The sequence below is a fragment of the Pleurodeles waltl genome, chromosome 1_2 (genome assembly GCF_031143425.1).
Source record: "Pleurodeles waltl isolate 20211129_DDA chromosome 1_2, aPleWal1.hap1.20221129, whole genome shotgun sequence".
Taxonomy (NCBI): Eukaryota; Metazoa; Chordata; class Amphibia; order Caudata; family Salamandridae; genus Pleurodeles; species Pleurodeles waltl.
The window spans coordinates 1,192,243,826-1,192,265,384 of record NC_090437.1 but is presented as its reverse complement, the minus strand read 5'-3'; the positions used below and the strand labels follow the sequence as shown (position 1 = coordinate 1,192,265,384).

Sequence of the window (21,559 nt, the reverse complement as noted above, 5' to 3'; positions counted from 1 at the left end):
GTCCGAAGGACAAAGTAAAGATGAAAACTTGCCCTTGACCCAAAACACTATGTCCCGGGGGCGTCGGGTGACAGGAATCCCACATCCCTGCCCCAAGTAGGCCTAAGTATTTAAGAGTTGGGCATGCAAAAGTTGAATGTTACACAAGTTACTTACAGTGAAGATGGCCCACAACTATTTTCACTGTTGCAAGGCTGGCTATTTCTGGAAAAAACACTGGGATGCAAAGAGCGCCAACCCCCCCCCCCCCCAGTGACATGTTGTGCATTGCATCAGCAGTTCAATCATGAAGCATGCCACCTTTTGGTGGGTGAAGGTTTGTGCTTTGAGAAGGAGAAGCCTCTGATAACCTTTAGTGGTCCAGGCATCAAAAATGATCAGACTTGAAGTTTCACTACGGACTGCATGCTCTATGTTTGATATATATTTACTTAGGGAAGATGTGTGCTGGACCGGAATTCCTCCCTGCCCCTCATATTGTTTGATAAGGATGTCATACATAGAAATACCGATAACTTACTTGAAAGTTCTTTCCTACTTAAGTATATAGTCTGTGGTCATGAAAGGAAGAGATTCGGGACTCTATTCAGCCTCCCTACACCCCCCCCCCCCCCATTTTGAGTACTTTGGTATTCAGATCTCTATTTCCAGAATCAATTAGAAGCTTCCTGGCCACAGGATGTTCACATGCACAAGTACCATCAGTAGGTAAATGCCATGCCAAAATAGCAGAACAAAAAGTATTTACTGAGCTGTAAACCAGTCCTTGCAAAGCTAGATCAGACAATGTTTATTATATGCATGAGTCAGACCCCATGGGATCTAGGTCCACACACTAATTAAGCCATATTTTCAAAACCAATCTATCTTTTGTGATGTTATGGGTGTGGACAGTGTCCTCCTTAGTTCCTGACTTATTTGGGCCATAATTTGTTTTTAAAGGAAAGCTTAGTGATCTTGACTGAGTTTCACAAATCCCAGGAAGATTGATTAAAGTGAGGAGGTCATTGGTGACTTCTTCCTTTTGGCAGATTCTAGACCTTTTTAGAAGTGAGAATTCCTTCATCTGACAGATATGTTTTTCCAGAACTGTTTCACAATGAAAATATCGATAAATATACGATAAGGCAAATGGTCGGTGCCCTGACAGATACACTCTCCTCTTTCAGGACCTTCTTTAAGCACCATTGCACTGATGGAAAAACCCGAAACGTTTTGGTGCTTCCAGATAGATTTCAGGATCCTGTTGTGTGATTTCATAATGGCAATCATTAAGTATGCATTCTTGAGGTGTAGGTGCACCAACCGATCCGCTGGATAGCATATATCCACGAGGAGTTGAAAACCCTCGATCTTGAGGCAGTGATATACCAACTATTCATTAAACATTGAAATGTATTACTGGACGGAGGCCTTTGTCTTTCTTTTCAGCTAGGAAAAGATTGCTTACAGACCCTTGAGAGTTTTAAATGGCTTATTTTGCTTCCAGTACAGCAACTTCTTAATCTGTCCAATGTGATACCTCTTCTGAAAAGAAAAAAAACAAAGGTTGTTGATGGAAGACGTCTCTGGGGAACCAAAAAACTTTATTTTGAAAACCATGGATAGTCTAAAGTACCCACACATCTGCGTTTAGTTTCAGCTGGTTAACGGTGAGCTTTGCCAGCCTTCCTCTGACCTTTGCATGGGTGAAGGGAGTGTAGGGAGAGGGTGTCATTTCTTATGTTCTAAATGCATCTGTTCCTCTTCCAGCTTCTGTAGAGGAGAAGAAACCTCCAAATCTGTTCTGGTCTTTCCAGTGGTCTCTATTAGCAAAGTGCCCTCAACGGGGAGTGTTATTATAGAGGTGGCCTACTGAGAGCCCACATTTTCTAGCTTAGGGTCTTCATTTATTGAGTTAAAATCTGCATTGCTCTGTGGAGATTGTACAGTTAACATTCCCCAAAAGATTATGGCTGTCTGTGCCCACTCTGACAGGATGCTGTAAGATACGAGGGAACAAGATGTTTTGACCTTTTTCGCCATGCCCAACATTTTTTTAAGGGTCCTGCCAAAGCTTAGAGGTATCCTGGCAGGACCAAGAGTAACGAACAATGCCCTGCTTATGGTCTTTAGTATATTTGACTAAAAGTATGGAGACATTTTGTCATCTACCTATGGATATAGAAATATTTTCCCCTCAAGTGAGTCGTGGGCTTTCGGCTCTTAGCTGGTTGAGAATTCACTTGTATAATTCATGGAGGCTACGCTCCACCTTTTCTGCTGGGACTCACTACATTCAGCGTGAGTGGTAGGTATCCCCACCAAGTGCAATATACTTTAGATGTGGCATGATTATTTCTTGCCCTGTCCTCAGGAGGCTGCCCCACTGTGGAGTGCGATCTAAGGTACCATGGTCTGGTATCATCCTTGTTGCTGTCTGTATCCCCTGGGAAATCTCCTGTTGGTCTCCTTCATTGGGTAAAGAGAATGAGTCACAAGGTCCCTACTGGGTTTACCCTTGGAAGGAGTAGGGGTGAGAAGGCCCTCTTTAGTCTATTGAAAGTGTCTCCACAGTAAGGGTATGTTCCCTGGAACGCTTAAATCTTGTCTTGAGAGCCATCATTGGTGACCTCAGAAGTTCAGAGGATCCCCCATGATCCTCCCTCCAATTGAGGGGTTCAGGGTGGCTATCCGCCAGTTGTAATATTTACTTCTCCAGAGGCGCTGCCTAGTGTGCCAAACATTGAAAGCATTGAGAGCAAACTTACCCTGCACGTCATATGCAGATCTATGTCTTGCCCTTCTGAGCTCGGTTTCCTGACCGACATGCGGGGGAGGGTGGGGCTGATCAGCACTTGTGTGGCACGAAAGAGTCCCCTCTGGCAGTTAGGAACCGCTCTACATATACGATTGTCCACATGTTAGGATACAAAGATCTGCCCAAGGCTTGGCAATGGCTGGTTCCCTAGACTGCTGTGCGTGGAGAGTGCATAATGTTAGACCAACACTGCCAGAAAGAAAACATACTGTTTTTGGCGACAAGAAAAAAAATTGAACATTTCTGTTGTTGGAGCAAGGAAGAAAGAGGGGACACAGGAAGCTGAAAGGTCTTCAAGGGCTATGAGGGAAATTATTTGTTGGAACAAGTGTTACTCTTTTCCAGTGTAATGAAGTTTGTACTTTGACTTTAAGATCCTGCTTGAGAAAAAAATAGAGTTTATGCATAATCCTCGTCTCCAGTTCGAACATAGAATCATATTTTTCTCTAATGGTCATTAAAACTAAATGGATAGAGAATATCTTTTTTAAAACCCATCTACTGCTAGAAAGCTCAGTACTGTTTTATTAAAATTATTTGCAATAGTTAATGATTTTTATTTTAAACCTGAGATTTGTATTGTCATCATAATGGCCACCATATTATGGCCTCATCATGTTTTTTTGGTATATTTTTAAGGCACTTGGTTGCAATTAAAAACAATTTCAACTGCTTTCGTAGACCTATTGACTTTGCCAGTACTCCTTTCCAGTTTCTCTTATTAACTACTTTTACCTCTGTTTTACAACACAATAGGTGCGCTTCCATTTTGGATTGCACATTTTAATTTAGCCTTTTTTTATTTTTGCAATGATGACTTTTTACTCTGCTCTTCGCTCATGCAATAATGTACTGAGAAATCACTGTACATGTAGCATATTTTCTTGTAAGCGTTGCTGCTGTTCAGTCTGTACACTCTGTCCAAGGCTAAGCGCACAGAACGCAATGCCATAAGTATTATGATTATCCTTGGAGACAGATCATCATTTATAGACATATCATCTCATCGGCTCTGCACCTGTGACACAGTGTGATATGAACGGTGCTTGTATTATAAAAACTGCCTCTGTGTAACATTTGGCAGAGGAGCACCTCTTATTGGGTTAACCTGGAATGCAGTCCACTGTGGTAGAGATGCGGACCTGCCTACTCTGACCTCTACCCTGCAAGGAACGATAGCCTGCACTACACCAGACCGGCTTCCTTGTACATCTTACCCAGGGTGGGTGGGTTAAGTTATCCCGAATAATCTGGCAGAGGGTACTCCCACTATGCTCTTGATAGTGTAGGTAGATAACGGATAGTACCAACATAATAACGTTATCATGGTTGAACTGTTTATCCTCTTCACCATTTTCGTAATGCTGGTTATCATGCTTTGTCTCATGTGCCTAATAATCACACCTCATGATGGGGCAATTTATAAAGCAATTGGGGAGTGGAGGAGGTCGAAAATAGCAACTTTCTACACAAGCAATACAATAGTATCCTGATGCTCTAATCCAGAGATGCCATTTTATAAACATTACTGCACACATTTTCAAAGGGACTCAAATTGTATGTGTTAGAAATTTGGTCTTTGGTTGTCAGGTTACCCCCCTGTCCAAGCAAGGACACACACTCTAGTCAGGGTAAAAGAGAATGACCCTCAGCTAACCCCCGCTTACCCTCTTGGTAGCTTGGCACGAGCAGGCAGGCTTAACTTCAGAGTGCTAGGTGTAAAGTATTTGTATCAAAACACAAAGTAACTTAATGAAAACACTACAAAATGACACAACACAGGTTTAGAAAAATAGAAAATATTTATCTAAACAAAACAAAACCAAAACGACAAAAATCCACAATACACAAGTCCTCAATTAAAAACCAAAAGAGTCTTCATGTAATTTTAAACACAACGCTTACGCTGTTAGCGTGGAAATGTACCTGGGTGTGCCAAAAATAACCCGCATGGGCGAGTGTGCGTCAAAAAGGGCTTGCGATGCGTTGATATCACTCATTCACGAGACCGTGCGTAGTTTCTCCTTCAGTCGAGTCGGCGTGCGTCGTTTTTTCTCTCCGCAGGAGAGCGATGCTTCGATTCGAACTTCACTCTTGGGTCCGGGCAGGCCTTGTGTCGTTTTCACACACCCAGCGATGTTTGTGGCGGAAATCCTGCCGCACGATGATCCGAAAACCACGCATCGCGGGTTGGAATCTCACCAGCCTCTGTTAGTGATGCTGCGCATCGTTTCTTTAGCCGCGTGCGTCGGTCTTCCAGCCGCGCTGCAGGCGAGCATCTATTTTCAGCCACGAAGTCGGCAGCGTATCGATTTTTCAGCTGCAGATCGGCGTTGCGTCGATCTTTTCCCCGCACAGCGGTCGGTGCGTGGATTTCTCACTCTTGAGCTGCTAGCTTCTCCTTTCACGGTCCCAGGAACTGGATGGGTACCACTTGTCAGAGTAAGAGTCTCAGCAGAGGCTCCAGGTGCTGGCAGAGAGAAGTCTTTGCTGTCCCTGAGACTTCAAACAACAGGAGGCAAGCTCTAAGTCAAGCCGTTGGAGAGTTCTTCACAAGAAGGAAGGCACACAAAGTCCAGTCTTTGTCCTCTAGCACAGGCAGAAGCAGCAACTACAAGATAGCTCCACAAAGCACAGTCACAGGCAGGGCAGCTCTTCTTCCTCAGCTCTTCAACTCTTCTCCAGGCAGAGGTTCCTCTTGGTTTCCCGAAGTGTTCTAAAGTCTATGGTTTTGGGTGCCCTTCTTATACCCATTTTGTCCTTTGAAGTAGGCTTACTCTTGTTTGTGAAATCCTGCTTTGCCCAGGCCAGGCCCCAGACACACATCTGGGGGGTTGGAGACTGCATTGTGTGAGGGCAGGCACAGCCCTTTCAGGTGTGAGTGACCACTCCTCCGCTCCCTCCTAGCACAGATTGCTCATCAGGAAATGCATACTACACCCCAGCTCCCTTTGTGTCACTGTCTAGTGAGAGGTGCAACCAGCCCACTGTCAAACTGACCCAGACAGGGAATCCCCAAACAGGCAGAGTCACTGAAATGGTTTAAGCAAGAAAATGCTCACTCTCTAAAAGTGGCATTTTCAAACACACAATCTTAAAATCAACTTTACTAAAAGATGTATTTTTAAATTGTGAGCTCAAAACTTGAGCTCAAAACCCCAAACTCCATATGTCCATCCGCTCCCAAACGGAATCTACACTTTAATCAGATTTAAAGGTAGCCCCCATGTTAACCTATGAGAGGGACAGGCCTTGCAACAGTAAAAAACTAATTTAGCAGTATTTCACTGTCACATTACTATATGTCCTACCTTAACCATACATTGCACTCTGACCTTGGGGCTACCCGGGGCCTACATTAGGGGAGCCTCACATGTAAGAAAAGGGAACACACACTTCAGTGGCAGGTCTGAGCCATGTTTACAGAGCTACTAATGTGGGTGGCACAACCAGTGCTGCAGGCCCACTAGTAGCATTTGATTTACAGGCCCTGGGCAACTCTAGTGCACTGTACTAGTGACTTACTAGTAAATCAAATATGCCAACCATGGATGAACCAATTACATACATATTTTGTATAGGAGAACTTGCACTTTAGCACTAGTTAGCAGTGGTAAAGTGCCCAGAGTAACAAAACCAGAGTCCAGCACACATCAACAACCTGGAAACAGAGGCACAAAGTTAAGGGAGACCACGCCAAGGATGAAAAGTCTAACAGTATGGTTAGTACACTGCTGATGCCCATTAGTGTTTCTTAGCCTTTATCCAGTGACTTCATTTTGGGGATCTGGACCATTGGGGACGGAAACCACATGCCTGCACTGCTCATAGACAAGCAAAAAAAGTACATTTTCTATGTGTACTCTATAGTTTGCACATTTAGATGCTGGCACAGGCTCCCTAGGGACCACTTTCACAGTGGAGGCACTTGCTCCTAGCAAGAGCAGCAGCTGGGACCACAAGTGGGATACTACTGGGATACTAATGTGTGCCTTGGAGCAAGCTGGAAGAATAGCTGGCCTAAGGCATGGCCATTGCTTCAATTAACCTAGCATGTTGACGTTGGCATGTTGATGTTCCCTGTCAAGGGTTGAAGCGACTTCCTCTGGTGCTCTTATATGCATATTATTCGGAGAGCACTGACGGCATTGGTTGAAAGTGCTAATTGTGCTGGATTGAGCATGCTGTGTTCGTTGCTAAGAACTCAGTTTATTTTGGGAGCAACCCTCATGAGGAAATCTGTGACTGCATCTACGGGAGCCATGGACCTGAACTGAAAGGCTTTTGTAGGATTCCATTAGAAGTACTACAGCTCTTTCTATTAATTGTTCAAATTTGTAGGAGTAAATCTTAGCCTGTACATCAAGCGCTATGAACCTTTTGGTTAATCTAATTATTTTTCTGATGGATACAACTACCTGTGGATTCCTCACCTCATGAATACTCCCATGGCGCCAGCATTCTACGGAAATCTTCTTACTAGTCTCTGCACGTCGACGAGGACGTCACTGTCTCGCACGCGACGCCGTCTGACGTCATACAGGCAATAAGAGGTCCTCGACGACGTGCGGACGTCAGTTCCCTTTTTTCCGTGCATTCGAAACGGTTATCTTCGAGGGAGCAACTGTTACTCTTGCGGTTACAGTGTATATCTTGCTGCGTACTCTTTCTCTGTGGAAATAATGTCGCAGAGAAAGTCTGGATTTAAGCCTTGTCGTGAGTGTGGAGGCAAGATGTCGGTGACGGATCCTCATTCCGATTGCCTTTGGTGTTTGAGCTCCGACCACGACGTCTCGACTTGTGATTCGTGTCAGCACATGAATCCGAAGGCCATTAAAGAACGCGAGGCGAAGCTGTTTATGACCAAGTCAAAGGAGAAGCATCACAAGAAAAAGTCTTCTCCAAGACATCAGCGTCATCGAGAATCCCGGCGCCGTAGAGAATCTCGGCGTCATTCAAGGGAGGCTCGTTCCAGGTCTCCGGATCGGCGCCGGAGGACATGGGAGGTCAGCCCCACGGTGACGCCGCATCCTTCGACGCCGTTGCTCTCTCCGACATCTCCAACTTCGCCTGGACAGGCGTCGGTGATTGAGGTATTGGAGCCTCAGGTGTTTTCTCCGGCGCAGACGCCGAGGCCGGCGTCGGGGTCGCCTCCGAGTCAGGCACCCCAGTATCCGGCTTTTCCCACCCCTGGAGCCGATAGTTCCGCATTCTTGAATGCGATGTATGCCATCTTCCAACAGATGGCTCCAGGGGGTGCTCCGGCTGGGCCTTTGGCCTTTTCTTTGGGTGATCCTGCGCCTCTTCGGCCGGCACCCTTTATGCCCTTTCTCCCGTTTGGGAACGTGGGCTCGGCGCCAGTGTCGGCGCCGGTGGCCGCTCCGATGGCTTCGGAGGGATTGGCCCCAGGGATTTCCATCCCGTCGACGTCGAGATTTCGGCCTGTGACTCCGGTGGGTCCATCCGTTTCATCTGCTCTTCAGTCGGCGCCGAAGTTACCTGTGGCGCCGGATGCGGCGTCGGTGGCTTCGGAAGATCGGCGCCGATCTCCGACTTCAGCGGAGGTGTTGTCGACTCCGCGGATTGAGCAACGACTGCGTTCAAGGAGGCGTGCTCTCCGGGTACTAGAGGAGCAGGAGTACCAACGAGCCCTAGAGGAAGGAGAGCTAGAGGACTCGGGTGATGGGCTGCGTGGACTGGAGTCGGCCAGTGGGCTGGACACTTCCCCTGAGTGGGACCTTTCGTCCCCGGGGGAATATACCGAGGAAGCTGCTTCCTTTCATACAGTGGTACGGAAGGCAGCTAGTTTTTTGGACCTGCCTTTGCCGGTGGTGGAGGCGAAACAAAACCTTTTGACAGAGGTGTTGCATCCGGCCTCAGCCGCGGCGGAGCCTCTATTACCTTTTAATGACGCTCTGCTGGATCCGGTTTTAGAGGTGTGGAAGAAGCCGGCATCTTCCCCAGCAGTTCACAGAGCCGTGGCCAGGAGGTATCGGACGGCTCCAACTGATCCTGGTTTCCTATCTAGGCACCCTACGCCGGAGAGCTTGGTTGTGCAGGCCTCCTGTTCGTCCAAGTCAGCGCCTGGTTCTTTCCCGACGGTGCCTGGGGACAGAGACTCAAAAAAGCTAGAGGCGCAGTCGAAGAAGATTTTTTCGTCCTGCAGTCTGGCGTTAAAAGCCACTAATGCGACCTGTATCCTGGGGAGGTATATTCATGCTCTGATGGATGACATCTCCTCTTCGTTTACAGAGCTTCCCCAGGGTCTTTTGGATCTTGTCTCTGATGCCCAGGCTGCTGCGACCCAAATTATCCAGACGGGACTGGATACCACCGACTCGGTAGCCAGAGCAATGGGCACAACTGTGGTGGAAAGGAGACAGGCCTGGCTCCGTAACTCGGGCTTTTCGGCAGATGTACAGTCCACATTGTTGGATCTCCCGTTTGATGGGGACAAACTGTTTGGGGCTAAGGCTGATTCGGCCTTGGAACGTTTTAAGGAGAGCAGGGCCACGGCTAAGTCGTTGGGACTCCAAGCTCCTTCTTCCACGGCCTCTTCCAGATTCTTCAGGAGGTTTCGTGGATTTGGGCGTGGCTCTTCCTCCTCTTCCTTTCGGGGAAGATATCAGCAACCTGCCTCTTCCCATCCCTATAGATCTTTTAGGGGGAGGGGTAGGGTCCGCACCAGGGGAGCCTCTCAGCAGCACTCTGCCTCTTCCTCATCCTCTGGCGGGGTGCAGCAGGGGAAGCAGCCTTAGGCTTCCACCATTTCCCACTCACTCCTCTCCTGTAGGGGGAAGATTACAGCATTTTCTCACCAAATGGGAGACTGTTACGTCGGACACTTGGGTTCTCAGTGTTGTGGGAAAAGGCTACACCCTTCCCTTTCGGGAGTTTCCGCCCCTCATCCCGCCCCGCCCTTCGTATTGTTCACAAGAACACCTCCTGTTGCTAGAACAGGAGGTAGAAGTCCTCCTTTTAAAGGGCGCAGTGGAGTTGGTCCCGGAGCAGGAAAGGGGTCAAGGAGTTTACTCAAGGTATTTCCTGATTCCCAAGAAGGATGGTCGTTTGAGACCAATTCTGGACCTGAGGATCTTGAATTGGTTCCTCAAGCAGGAAAAGTTCAAGATGCTGACCCTAGCACAGGTGCTTTTGGCGTTGAACATGGAAGACTGGATGGTGTCTGTCGACTTGCAGGATGCTTACTTTCATATCCCGATACTCAAGTCACACAGGAAGTATCTCCGGTTTGTGGTGGGATCGCAACACTACCAGTTTGCGGTCCTTCCGTTTGGTCTTACTTCAGCACCTCGAGTCTTCACGAAGGTGATGTCGGTGGTTGCGGCAGAGCTCAGAAGGAAGGGGATAGCAGTATTCCCTTACTTGGACGATTGGTTGATCAAAGCCAAGTCCCCGGAGCTTGTGTTGCGTCATCTGCAGTCAACAACCCAGTTGTTGTTCGACCTGGGCTTTTCGGTGAACGAGCCCAAATCTCACCTGGAGCCCTCTCAGCGCCTCCTGTTCATAGGGGCAGTACTGGATACGACATTGGGTCGGGCCTTTCCTCCGCCTCAGCGGATTCAAGATATTCAGGATTTGGTTCCAATGTTTCGAAATGGAGCGGTAGTTCCAGTCCTCAAGGTCCTTCGTCTGCTCGGTCTTTTTGCCTCCTGCATTCTGTTGGTCACGCATGCTCGCTGGCACATGAGGGCTCTTCAGTGGTGCCTCCGAAGGCAGTGGTCTCAACACAGAGGGGATCTAGAGGGTACTGTCAAGATCTCCAGAGATGCTGCTGTGGATTTGAAGTGGTGGATTGCAAGCAACAATCTTTCACAAGGAAAACCGTTCCAGCAGTCGCCACCAGTGGCCACAGTCATAACGGATGCTTCCACTCTAGGGTGGGGAGCTCATCTGGGGGATCTGGAGATCAAAGGTCTTTGGTCTCCAGAGGAACAGATTTTTCACATCAATCTGTTAGAGTTACGGGCAGTACGTCTGGCTCTCAAGGCCTTCCTCCCTTCCCTTCGTGGTCAGTCGGTACAGGTCCTAACGGACAATACTACCACGATGTGGTACATAAACAAGCAGGGAGGAGTGGGGTCGTACCTTCTCTGCAGAGAAGCTCTTCGACTATGGTCCTGGGCAAAGGACCATCGGATTTGCTTGATAGCAAACCATCTGGCCGGAGTCTTGAACGTGCGTGCGGACAGTCTCAGTCGCCACTTCTCGGCAGACCACGAGTGGCGTCTCCATCCAGATCAAGTCCGTTTAATCTTCCAGAAGTGGGGGTTTCCTCGGGTAGATCTGTTCGCCACTCGAGAGAACGCGCATTGTCCATTGTTCTGCAGCCTTCAGTATCCGATGCAGGAAGCGTTAGGGGACGCGTTTCAAATGACCTGGTGCGGCCAGTTGCTTTACGCGTTTCCTCCCATACCCTTGATTCCTCGAGTATTGAGGAAGATTCGCCAAGACCGGGCTCTAGTAATCTTAGTAGCTCCGGATTGGCCAAGGAGGGTGTGGTACTCCGACCTTCTCCAACTCTCAACGTGCCCGCTGCTCCGTCTCCCTTTCAGGGCAGACCTCCTCTCGCAGTCGCAGGGGCAGGTTCTACACCCCAACCTCCAGAGTCTGCACCTACATGCCTGGAGATTGAACGGGGCAACCTGAGTTCCTTCTCTCTCCCGCCTGAGGTAGTGGATGTTATATTAGCGGCCAGGCGACACTCCACTAAATCTATCTACGCTAATAGGTGGTCTAAATTTGTTGCGTGGTGTGGAGAGAGGCAGATTGATCCTTTACATGCTCATCTATCGGACGTTTTGTCTTTTGCTCTATCTCTGGCGCAGAAAGGTTGTGCAGTGGCTACCATTAAAGGTTATTTATCGGCCTTGTCAGCCTTCATATGTCTTCCAGACCAACCATCTTTATTTAAATTCCCTATTGTTATCAGATTCTTGAAAGGTCTTCTAAATCAATATCCTCCAAAGCCATTCGTTATGCCGCAATGGGATTTGTCCTTAGTCCTGACTTTCCTTATGGGGTCCCCTTTTGAACCTATGCATTCTTGCCCCTTGAGGTATTTGGTTTTAAAAACAGTCTTCCTGATAGCTATAACATCAGCAAGGAGAGTGAGTGAGTTGCAGGCCTTATCAGTAAAACCCCCTTATACAACTTTTTATGGGGATAAGGTGGTGTTGAGGACCAAGGCTGCTTTCCTCCCGAAGGTTGTTTCACCCTTCCATTTGGCTCAGGCAATTACTTTGTCCACGTTCTATCCTCCGCCTCATCCTTCCAAAGAGGAAGAAAGACTGCATCGTCTGGACCCAAAGAGAGCGTTGAGCTTCTTTATCGATAGAACAAAGGATTTCAGGCTGGAGGATCAGCTGTTTATTGGATACGTGGGCAAGAGGAGAGGAAAGGCAGTCCACAAGAGAACACTATCCAGGTGGGTTGTTCTTTGCATTAAAATATGTTACTCTTTGGCAAAGAAGGATCCTCCTGAGGGCATTAGAGCTCATTCCACCAGAGCTAAGTCGGCCACTTCGGCCTTAGCCAGAGGTGTTCCTGTGGTCGACATCTGCAAGGCCGCAACTTGGTCGTCCCTTCACACTTTTGCAAAACATTACTGTTTAGATTCTGAGGTTAGAAGGGACGGCCATTTTGCACGGTCAGTGCTGCAGGATTTCTTGGTTTGACCATTTAGGCACCCACCGCCGGGCGTGGTACTGCTTTGGGACTCTATTCATGAGGTGAGGAATCCACAGGTAGTTGTATCCATCAGAAGAACGAGTTACTTACCTTCGGTAACGACTTTTCTGGTGGATACATTAGCTACCTGTGGATTCCTCACGGTCCCACCCGCCTCCCCGTTGCCTTTATGGTCTTGCCAAGTAATCCTTGAGTGCGCTCCTCTTGATCTTTGAGGGTGCAATAGATGTATATATATAATATATTTATATATATATAGGTATATGTGTATATATCTTTATGTATATACTTGGTGTGTGTATATATTTTAAAAGAGAGAGTTTTATATATATATATATATATATATATATGTACATAAAAAGATTTACAGTTATTCATACAATGTGGTGTATTTTTACAATATAATGGATGTTGCTTTGTTCTTTCATTGCATTGCCTGGTAGTTCTCATGCACGTAAAAAATGATTGGTACTGACGTCCGCACGTCGTCGAGGACCTCTTATTGCCTGTATGACGTCAGACGGCGTCGCGTGCGAGACAGTGACGTCCTCGTCGACGTGCAGAGACTAGTAAGAAGATTTCCGTAGAATGCTGGCGCCATGGGAGTATTCATGAGGTGAGGAATCCACAGGTAGCTAATGTATCCACCAGAAAAGTCGTTACCGAAGGTAAGTAACTCGTTCTTCTCTTTTAATTATTTCTTTGGTGGGAGATGGTTGGCTTATGTTCCTCATACTTCACAGCTACCTTCAGTGCAGTCCGTCTGCCTTCCACGTCAGTTATATTAAATATCAGACGAGGACTGTCATGGGTATTCTGTTCTTTTTCACTCTTTCCTACATGTCCTCAAACATTGCCCAGTATTGAATGGGTCCTCTACATGCCAAGCAGCATAAAAATCGGTCTGCCATAGAAGTGATGACCTTTCAATCTCTACTCTTGGGTGAATTCAGCACCGTGAGGGCATTTTGAGGATTCCTATTTCAGGTCACAACAACTTTAATTTATTTAGTCTCCGCGATCACTTCCTTTTCTATTTCAATTGGGGAAAGATGTGTCACAGGTTTAAGCATTAAGTGAAGACAGGCTGCCAAATGAGATCTGAGAGATACTTTGGAAAGCCTGTTGCTCTCTTTGTTTCTTTCTTTCGTTTGTTCTTTCTTTTCTTTTTTTTCTTTCTGTCAGGTAGTGAGATTGGGTTTTGTGGAGGTGCGCGTATATTGCTTTACAATTCTACCTTTTTATCTTCCCCTGTTTAGAAATGCACTTATTTGCAGGGATAAACTTTCTAGTAAAGAAGGTTTTCTGACAAGAAATGGGGCATCCTAAACAAACCTCTCTTCGCCACCCTGATCAGTAGATGGGCTGATTAAGGTGCTGTTGGACTAGCTACGGTAACTTATACTCCTTGTTATGTGATTTTTCATTTTTACTTTAAATGTTTTTACTAGCCATTTTTTGAAACTGCAGGTGTAAGGGTGCGGTATGAATCCTGAGGGTGTCCCTTAATGATTGGAAACTCAGACACATGGACTTGGATATATTTCAGTATTTTATTTAGGTCAACCTGAAAAATACAATATACCAACCATTAAACCCACCATTAACCACCTTACCCGCCCCCCCCCCCCCAAATAAAAAATCCTGACAAGGAAAATAAAGGTAAGGGGAGACTTAGTGACTCAAAGAGCTCTCTGGCCCTTTCAGTGGCGTGTGCAGGGAGGTCAGAGTAGTTGAGTTGTACAGGATAGCATATTGAGACCCTCTATTAGGCAGTATCAATAGGTCTTTTGTCTAGGGGAAGTGGAACAATATTGTGGACAAGGGCAGATAAGCTATCTGTTCAAAACTTAGATATTGGTCCTTTTAGTCAAAAAGCTGGAGGGCTCTCAGTTTCAGATACACAAAAATTCCAGGCAGGAAATATAGGCCATCCGGCGCTTCTATTCCTGGAGTGTTCAATAGGTTTTAAAGATAGGGGCCTTCATCCCCTCAAATGTATGGGCTGTTTTTTTTTTTAACAGTGTAAGAGGTCTTGTGTCTGTTTTGTGGGTGGAGTGCCCAATACCGGAGCTTGAAATGTTGAAGACTTACATTTTCTGATAAGTGAAATTCCCGTTTGCATTGTTCAAATGACTTTATAGTCTGAACGTGAAAGAGAATGAAATGGGTGCCAGGCCATCTAACCCTGTATGTCCACTGTTGTGTTGGTAGGAGCAGCCATGTAAGGAATTCTATATCTGTGATGTTGTGGGAAGCAAGCCAAGTCCCAGGGTGGCCTGTACACGACTATATAAAGCCAGGTCTTTTTGTTAACCTGCATCACGCACTCCGAAAGGTTGCACAGGTGAGCTGTCCGATAGTAGTTTAATGAAATGAGGTATACCTAGACCACCTCACTTCCTAGGCAGCATGTGAAATTTGACTGAGATTCGGAGTTTCTTTCCCACCCAATTAAATGTTTACAACCTACTTTGAAAGTATTATTCCCAGCCGTGGGAGTAGGGGTTGTGAGATATTATAGAAGATAAAGTGTTCTGTGGAGAACGTTCATCTTGATAACATTTATATATCCTGGCCAAGAGATGTACAGCGGGGACCACTTCCTAAGGTCATGTGTAATATTCGAGCCAATTAGCTTTCATCCACCCATCTAGATGACTAGTTAAGTTGAGCTCTGAGTATCTTATATTTAATAGAGTGTGAAGTCCATCGGAAGGGGACCAGGGCCTTTATTTGTGGTATGAATTGGTTAGGGTTTGTGAGATTTAGCACATGGGATTTCTCTTTGTTGATACTGAATCCTGAGGTTAGACATGACCATTGAGCAGTTTCCATAGTTTTGGGAGAGATTCCGTTGGCTTTCTTGGTGTAAGCAACTGCTGTGGGTTTGCCCCTGACCACTGTGCAGAGGGAATGGAAAATTATGTTAAGTCTCAATGTTGGGAGAGCTAATAAAGAATTCATGCAGTTCACTGACGAGGAGTTTCAAGTGTTGCTCCCAGAAGTCAAGTGATATTTAAGTGTGCTTTCCGCTTCTTCACCCCTCATGGCGGCGGTGCCTGTTTTTGGTACTGCAAGGATGCAGGTTCTGATGGAGTTTGGTGCTTATTCAGAGGGGTTTAACTTATATTGTATATACTACCTTCTTGCTGTTTGGTGTTGAACTGTATGTGGAATGGGTGTCTCCTAGGCGTTGTCTGGTGATCGCAGATTCACAGTTAGGGATGAGATGAAGTCTTTCACTGTATCATAGCCCTATAGACTCCCATTTAGTCAAATTTAGGCGGATGTGCTGTAGTTTAGCCTTCTCTGGAGATTCTGCATTAGTCCAAAACTGGTGTCTGTGCAGCCGGTTCATTAATCCCTTAACCCCCTGAGTGCCACACCCATTTGACTCTGTGTATTCCCAGGTATGTAAATCTTGGAAGTTGGAGCCATTATCAAAGAGGGCCCCAGGATTGTCTGGGCTTAGTTTAGTTTTCCACCAGGTCTAGGAGTCTAAGTAAGTCAGGTAGTAAGGTGTATGTTTTCAGTTACAGTGAGGCGCCCCTCAAACACCCCTTTATTCACTGGCCAATTTATGGTATATTGGTCTGTTCAAATCTATTGGATTTGGCACACCCCAGTCACACTTCTAAATCTGACCCCCCTCTTTTTTTCATTCCTTCTTGTGGCATGGGCGGGGTGGAGTGAAAGGTGAGAGGTCCCATGACCTGCTCTCAGGGTCCAGTGTGTCTTTGTTCTGTGCACTCCCCTGCCCACCTGTGGTCTCTGAGGCAAGTCTGAAATGCTGGCAGCCTAATAGGGAGAGGATGTGGGATAACGACCAGAGCTGCCGACTTTGGAGCTAGGAAACCAGGTTCGAGTCTCTGCATTGGCTTAACATTATGTGATGCCTTAATCTCCCCGTGCCTACCAAAAAGGAATGTGCCCTTGTGTAAATAACGTAACTGGTGCTTATGTATAGTAGTGCTCCAGTACCTTCGGGTCGAGTTTGCGATATATAAAACTGCAAAGGAAAACAAGCATTGCAATACAATGGGTCTTGCATTTGCTCCAGTTAGAGCTGTTGGCATTGTAAATTCCTAACTGGACTTTTATTGCCACATAAATTGAAAATGAAAAGTAAAACAGTTGACATAAGCAAGCCGATTCAAAGCGCCTTCGCCGCCATGAGCATGAACGCGAAGGAGAGACACAAAAGGGAAGAGAAGTTCACTCACAGTGAAACGTATCAACAAAATTGCAATTATCCATGTAACAGGGTTGATAGCCAAGGCAGTAACAGACTGCCCCAAAGAAGGACAAACATAAAGCCTGTACCAGTGATAACAACAGATTTTTTAAATGAAAGCCCATGAACAAATGATAGTGATGGGCGTGCGGTGGGCGTGGTTAAAAGCCCACAGATAGATTCCAACAGGCCAGAGCGCTTGCGCGCTCGACCAAAAAATAGACCTACCCTCACATTCTCTGTTGTGACAGAGGGTGCCTGTTACTACCGCTTCAGAGGTCCCTTCGAGACGCAAACAGGGCTTTATCATTTCACTCCTCCTCCATACCCCCTGGGTGCCTGGGTCCCAGCTCCATCCCAGGCGGCAACTGGTGCAGGCGGCAGAACGCTACTGAAGCGAGGCGATGTGCAGCCTTAAAAATGGCAGCAGTGTTCTTCCTGCCTGGTGGCTGAAATGTTCATTTAGTTGCCATAGTCTTCTAGGAATCTTGATGCAGACTTACTTTTGATAAGTGCAGTGACTCCATTCAGGAGTGCTATTGAAGCTGTCAGGGCAGGGTTGGCAAAGAGTCTGCCTCTCACTCCATGCCTGGCTTTGCACGCTCTCTCTCAATTTTGATTTTTAATTACGAATAGTTTGTTATTCTTTAGGGTCTGTAATGATTTAGGAATCTCACTAGAAAACATGGTATTCTGGTACCATGTTTTCTAGTTAGTTAGCATTATGTTTTAAGTACATCATTACTTGTCTACTTTGTTTTAAGTTGGGAGCTCTTTTTTGTTTGTTGATACTCATTTGCCATCTTTGAGGATAAATTAGCATATCTTATCCTAGTTGTTGTCTTTGTGACAGATACCTTTTTTTAGCATTTGCTATTGTAAATAAAACTGAAGGGGATTATTAAGAGATTATTTGCCAATATTATGCATCATGAACTGTTCCATAATAAATATCCCGAATCTGTCACATTTTTGAGATACTATTAAAGTTGAATGCTGCATGCAAAAGGAAAATACTCTTTGGCCATCTCAGATGCTGCTAAAACACAGCTGTTCACCATTGTTACCAATGTTGTCCTATGGCAGTAGTTGTGTACTTGAGCAACTGTGTTATGAGTTTTTTCTTTGATCTGCTGAAAGGGACACAACTAAATGATTAATCATAATGAACTTGTCTAATGCTGTCTTTGTCAATGTTATAGTAGTTATAATGGTTCAAAATGTTTCCTTTACTAGCTATCTATTTTTTACTTTAGAGCGCAAAGTTTGAACAACCAAGTGGATTGACCCAAGCTCCAAAGCGCTCTTCTGCTAGAAGATCATTTGGGAGATCCAAAAGGATTATCTCAACCTGCTCTCTAGATGATCTTGAAGTAAGTCAACACTTCAGGATTTACTTTGAAAAGTTTTCTCTATTGATTTTCTTTATTTCTTCACCCCTTTGTGAATGTCAGAATATGCAATTATCCCTTTGATATTTATCCTACATTGTGAATATATCAAGTGATTACTTTTTATTATTGGTGTTCTGTAGTTCCTGTCACCTGCACTGCCTTCCCCCTTTGCAGATCACTGTAGGTTTTCTACAGCATTTATTTAGGGTGTGCTAATGTGGGAAAATGGAGAGTAAGGATAACATGAAAAGAAAGCAATAGGAGTTGAACATTTTTTTTCCTTATGAAAATCCTGTTTACATATGCTCAAAACATTGTGTGGGAAGTTGGCCGTGTGCCCAAGGAAGGTATGGAGTGTGCGCCAGCTCTCATTACTCTGCTCCAATCTAGCTTTTTGAAACACCCTGAAGGTATTGTTACTCACTATCAAAGTATTGAAGACTAGAGAAATGTTGGTCTCTTGGCTGTTGGCTTGGAAGCAGCACGGGAAGAGCATGTGAAGCCAACTTGGCAGTTCAAAGCGTCAGGCAGAGAAATCTCTACATTGTCAGAGGCAGGTTGCTGAGACAGGATCTCCACCTTCTGATCTCCCCGCAATCAGACAGCAAACCGAAGATGAGCAAGTCAAAGCAGACTCTGTCAGGACTGGAGGCTTCGGATTATGCTTCTCTCTCTTTACTGAATAACTCACAGGAGCCAATGAAAACACTCTAAACAGAAAACAATGTTTCCCAAGATCCCCAGTGGTCTATAACACTGTCCAATCATTGATAATTGTTTTTTTCCTTTTACCAAGCTCTTGTGGAGTGGAAGTAGGACGTGAGCCCGGCGTGTCGCTGTGCCCAAATAGGTTTTACGATTGCCCTTTACATTTTTTTCATGTGGTCGCGCACGATCGGTAAGCCGCTGAGACCTCTCCGGACCCTGTATTCTTCGAGACAATTGGCGATTTGGCATTCTCCCAGTCTGGGAGTCTATGGGGAACGTATTGCGTCTTTGTGCACGCTCCGGCGGCAGTCAGAAGTAGAGGACGTTGTCCTCTTTCTATATCTGACTCACGCATGCTCTCTGGTGGCACGCTTTGATTCCGACGTGCCTCATAGCACAGCGCGAGCTGGAATCCAAGCAATCTGTCCCTGCACGTCTGACTGGGTGTATAAACGTTGTAGGGCTTTGCCTTGGGGGTTTTCAGGTGCTCCCTCCACTGTTTTAACCTGCTAGAGATATTTTTCAAGCACATTGGTGCTATACATTTTTTTACTTGCTGGGTAATGCCCCCCCCCCCCCCCCCCCCCCAATCGCCTCCTCTCACTGCTAGTATGGCGTACTAAGCCAATGAAGAGGAGTTTTATCAGGAGAATCCTGAAATAAATGACGGATATGGAATGGAGGAAAGACTTTTGGAAGCCCTAGGCACCTATGTTCAGAACACAGTAAGTCCGTCCATTATTCCGATATGGCCATTGTGAATTAAGGGGAAAACTCCCTATGGTGAATTTGCCCAGAGATGATCTGGCACTGGACATGGGCTTTTCCCAGAGAGCAACCGTGGGTCCGTCATCAGCAGATTTTCTTACACAGATGGCTGTGTCAGTGATAAAGGTCCACGAATACGACCCTTTCCTTTCCTTGGAAACTGCTGGGCCTCTATCTAGGCTGTCCACAAATAATTTGGAGGCCGCAGAATCAGGAAATTCACACTCAGAATTGGAACATACCGGAGACCCTTGTGTAAATGCAAATGGAAAACCTATAACCTCGAGGAAGAGGGCCAGACTCAAAGGACCTTGTCCTTCGACCCTGAGGCCATTATTCACCCGAGATCTACCGAATGGATTCCCTGCGCGACAGTTGCTCACTACGTGCAGGACAGACTCCATGAATGTTTCGATCGCGACGTGCATAGTACTCTGCGCTCAGAGTGTCCATGCCCTTCACTACTAGGTAAAGTCGCAAATACCCCAGAGTTGGGCCCGAATCTGACAGCTTTTATTAGGAAATTCACTAAAGACCCAAAGAAGGGGTTAGATAGAGCCTGGAAAGGATGCCAGGACAAGTTGTTGGACATTTCTGGTCCCATTACAAAGATCCTCGAACTGGCAGTGCAAGCTAAACGAAACAAATAATCCCTTAGATCCAGACACTATATTGCAATGGTCTCAGGGAGCCATATGCCTTCTTGGCAACCCGAACTGAGCTATTTCCACTGAGAGCAGACGGTCCTTCCTCATGGGGATTGACCTCAAATTTGCAGAGTTAGACCCCCAACGAGGCAGGCACCTTAGCAAATGGAATGTTGTTTGGGGACAAGTTTGTTAAAGATTTAGAGAGATATGTGACCACCTTTTCGGCTTTGGACAAAGCCCAATCATCTATGAAGAAGATGTTTAGTGGAGGCCTTTTTGCCAGGGCCGGGAAATTTAGAGGTCAGTTGTCGGGCCATGGATTCCATCAGGCCTCAGGAGGATTCATGCAAAGAGGAAGAGGATCTTCCCATACCTCTTTGGTATTTTATCACTCCAGATCACGAAGGGCCTACAGCCGTGGCTACTGAGGCAGTAACTGTGGAGGATCCTCCATTTCAGGCAACACCACAACAGGTGAGAGTTATTCCCATTTCAGAAGTAATCCTTGGGGGCAGTATAAGAAATTGTGCAAAATACTGGGAGAGTCTCTCTCCATATCCTTGGGTCTTGCAAACCGTTCAAGGGTTCAGATTATAGTTCTATGCAACTCCTCAGCAATTCAAATTCCCTGAGATTCTTTATTTTTCCAGAAAAGAGAGTTCTGTCACAGATGTAGAAGTATCCGCTTTGCTCCACAAACACACCTTAGTCAAGATGACTCCACATCCTCTCGCGTTTATCAGCCCCATTTTTCTAGTGCAAAAGAAAGCCAGAGGTTCTTACCTGGTTCTCAATCTCAAGGAATTGAATTATTGGATAGTATATCGTCATTTCAAGATAGAGGGTATCCATCTTCTAGGAGACTTGCTACAAGAAAGACTATCTTGTGAGATTAGACCTCATGGACGCTTAACTAACCGTCCTGATTTTTGGGCTGTATCGAAGATTTCTCCAATTTTTCTTCAGAGATAAATGTTATAACTTTACCGTCCCTCCCTTTCGGTCTCTCATCCGCCCTGTGGTGTTTTACCAAGCTCTTAGGACCAGTGGTTCAATCCCTTGAGTGTTCATCTTATTATTTACCTGGACGACATCCTGATCAAGCCCAATCCAAGGAGACTCTTGTGACACATCTGTCATGGATGATCCATCTTCTCCAAGACTTAGGTTTCCTCATCAATGTGGAAAAGTCAATATTGACTCCTTATCAGAACATAGAATTCTTAGGCTTTCTGATAGATAACAGAAGTTGCGCTTTGAGGTAATCTATCAAGAAAGAGTTGAAGAGATCCCT

General features: G+C 46.0%; 1 protein-coding gene across 1 annotated transcript in view; it reads left to right on the top strand.

Moving 5' to 3' along the window:
- Positions 1 to 21,559, top strand: part of RGS12 (regulator of G protein signaling 12) — a 442,017-nt gene that overhangs the window by 49,689 nt on the left and 370,769 nt on the right. Inside the window, exon 3 of the mRNA XM_069203485.1 lies at positions 18,002 to 18,118. Coding sequence (XP_069059586.1) covers positions 18,002 to 18,118 — 117 coding nt within the window. The remainder of the gene's footprint in view (positions 1 to 18,001; positions 18,119 to 21,559) is intronic.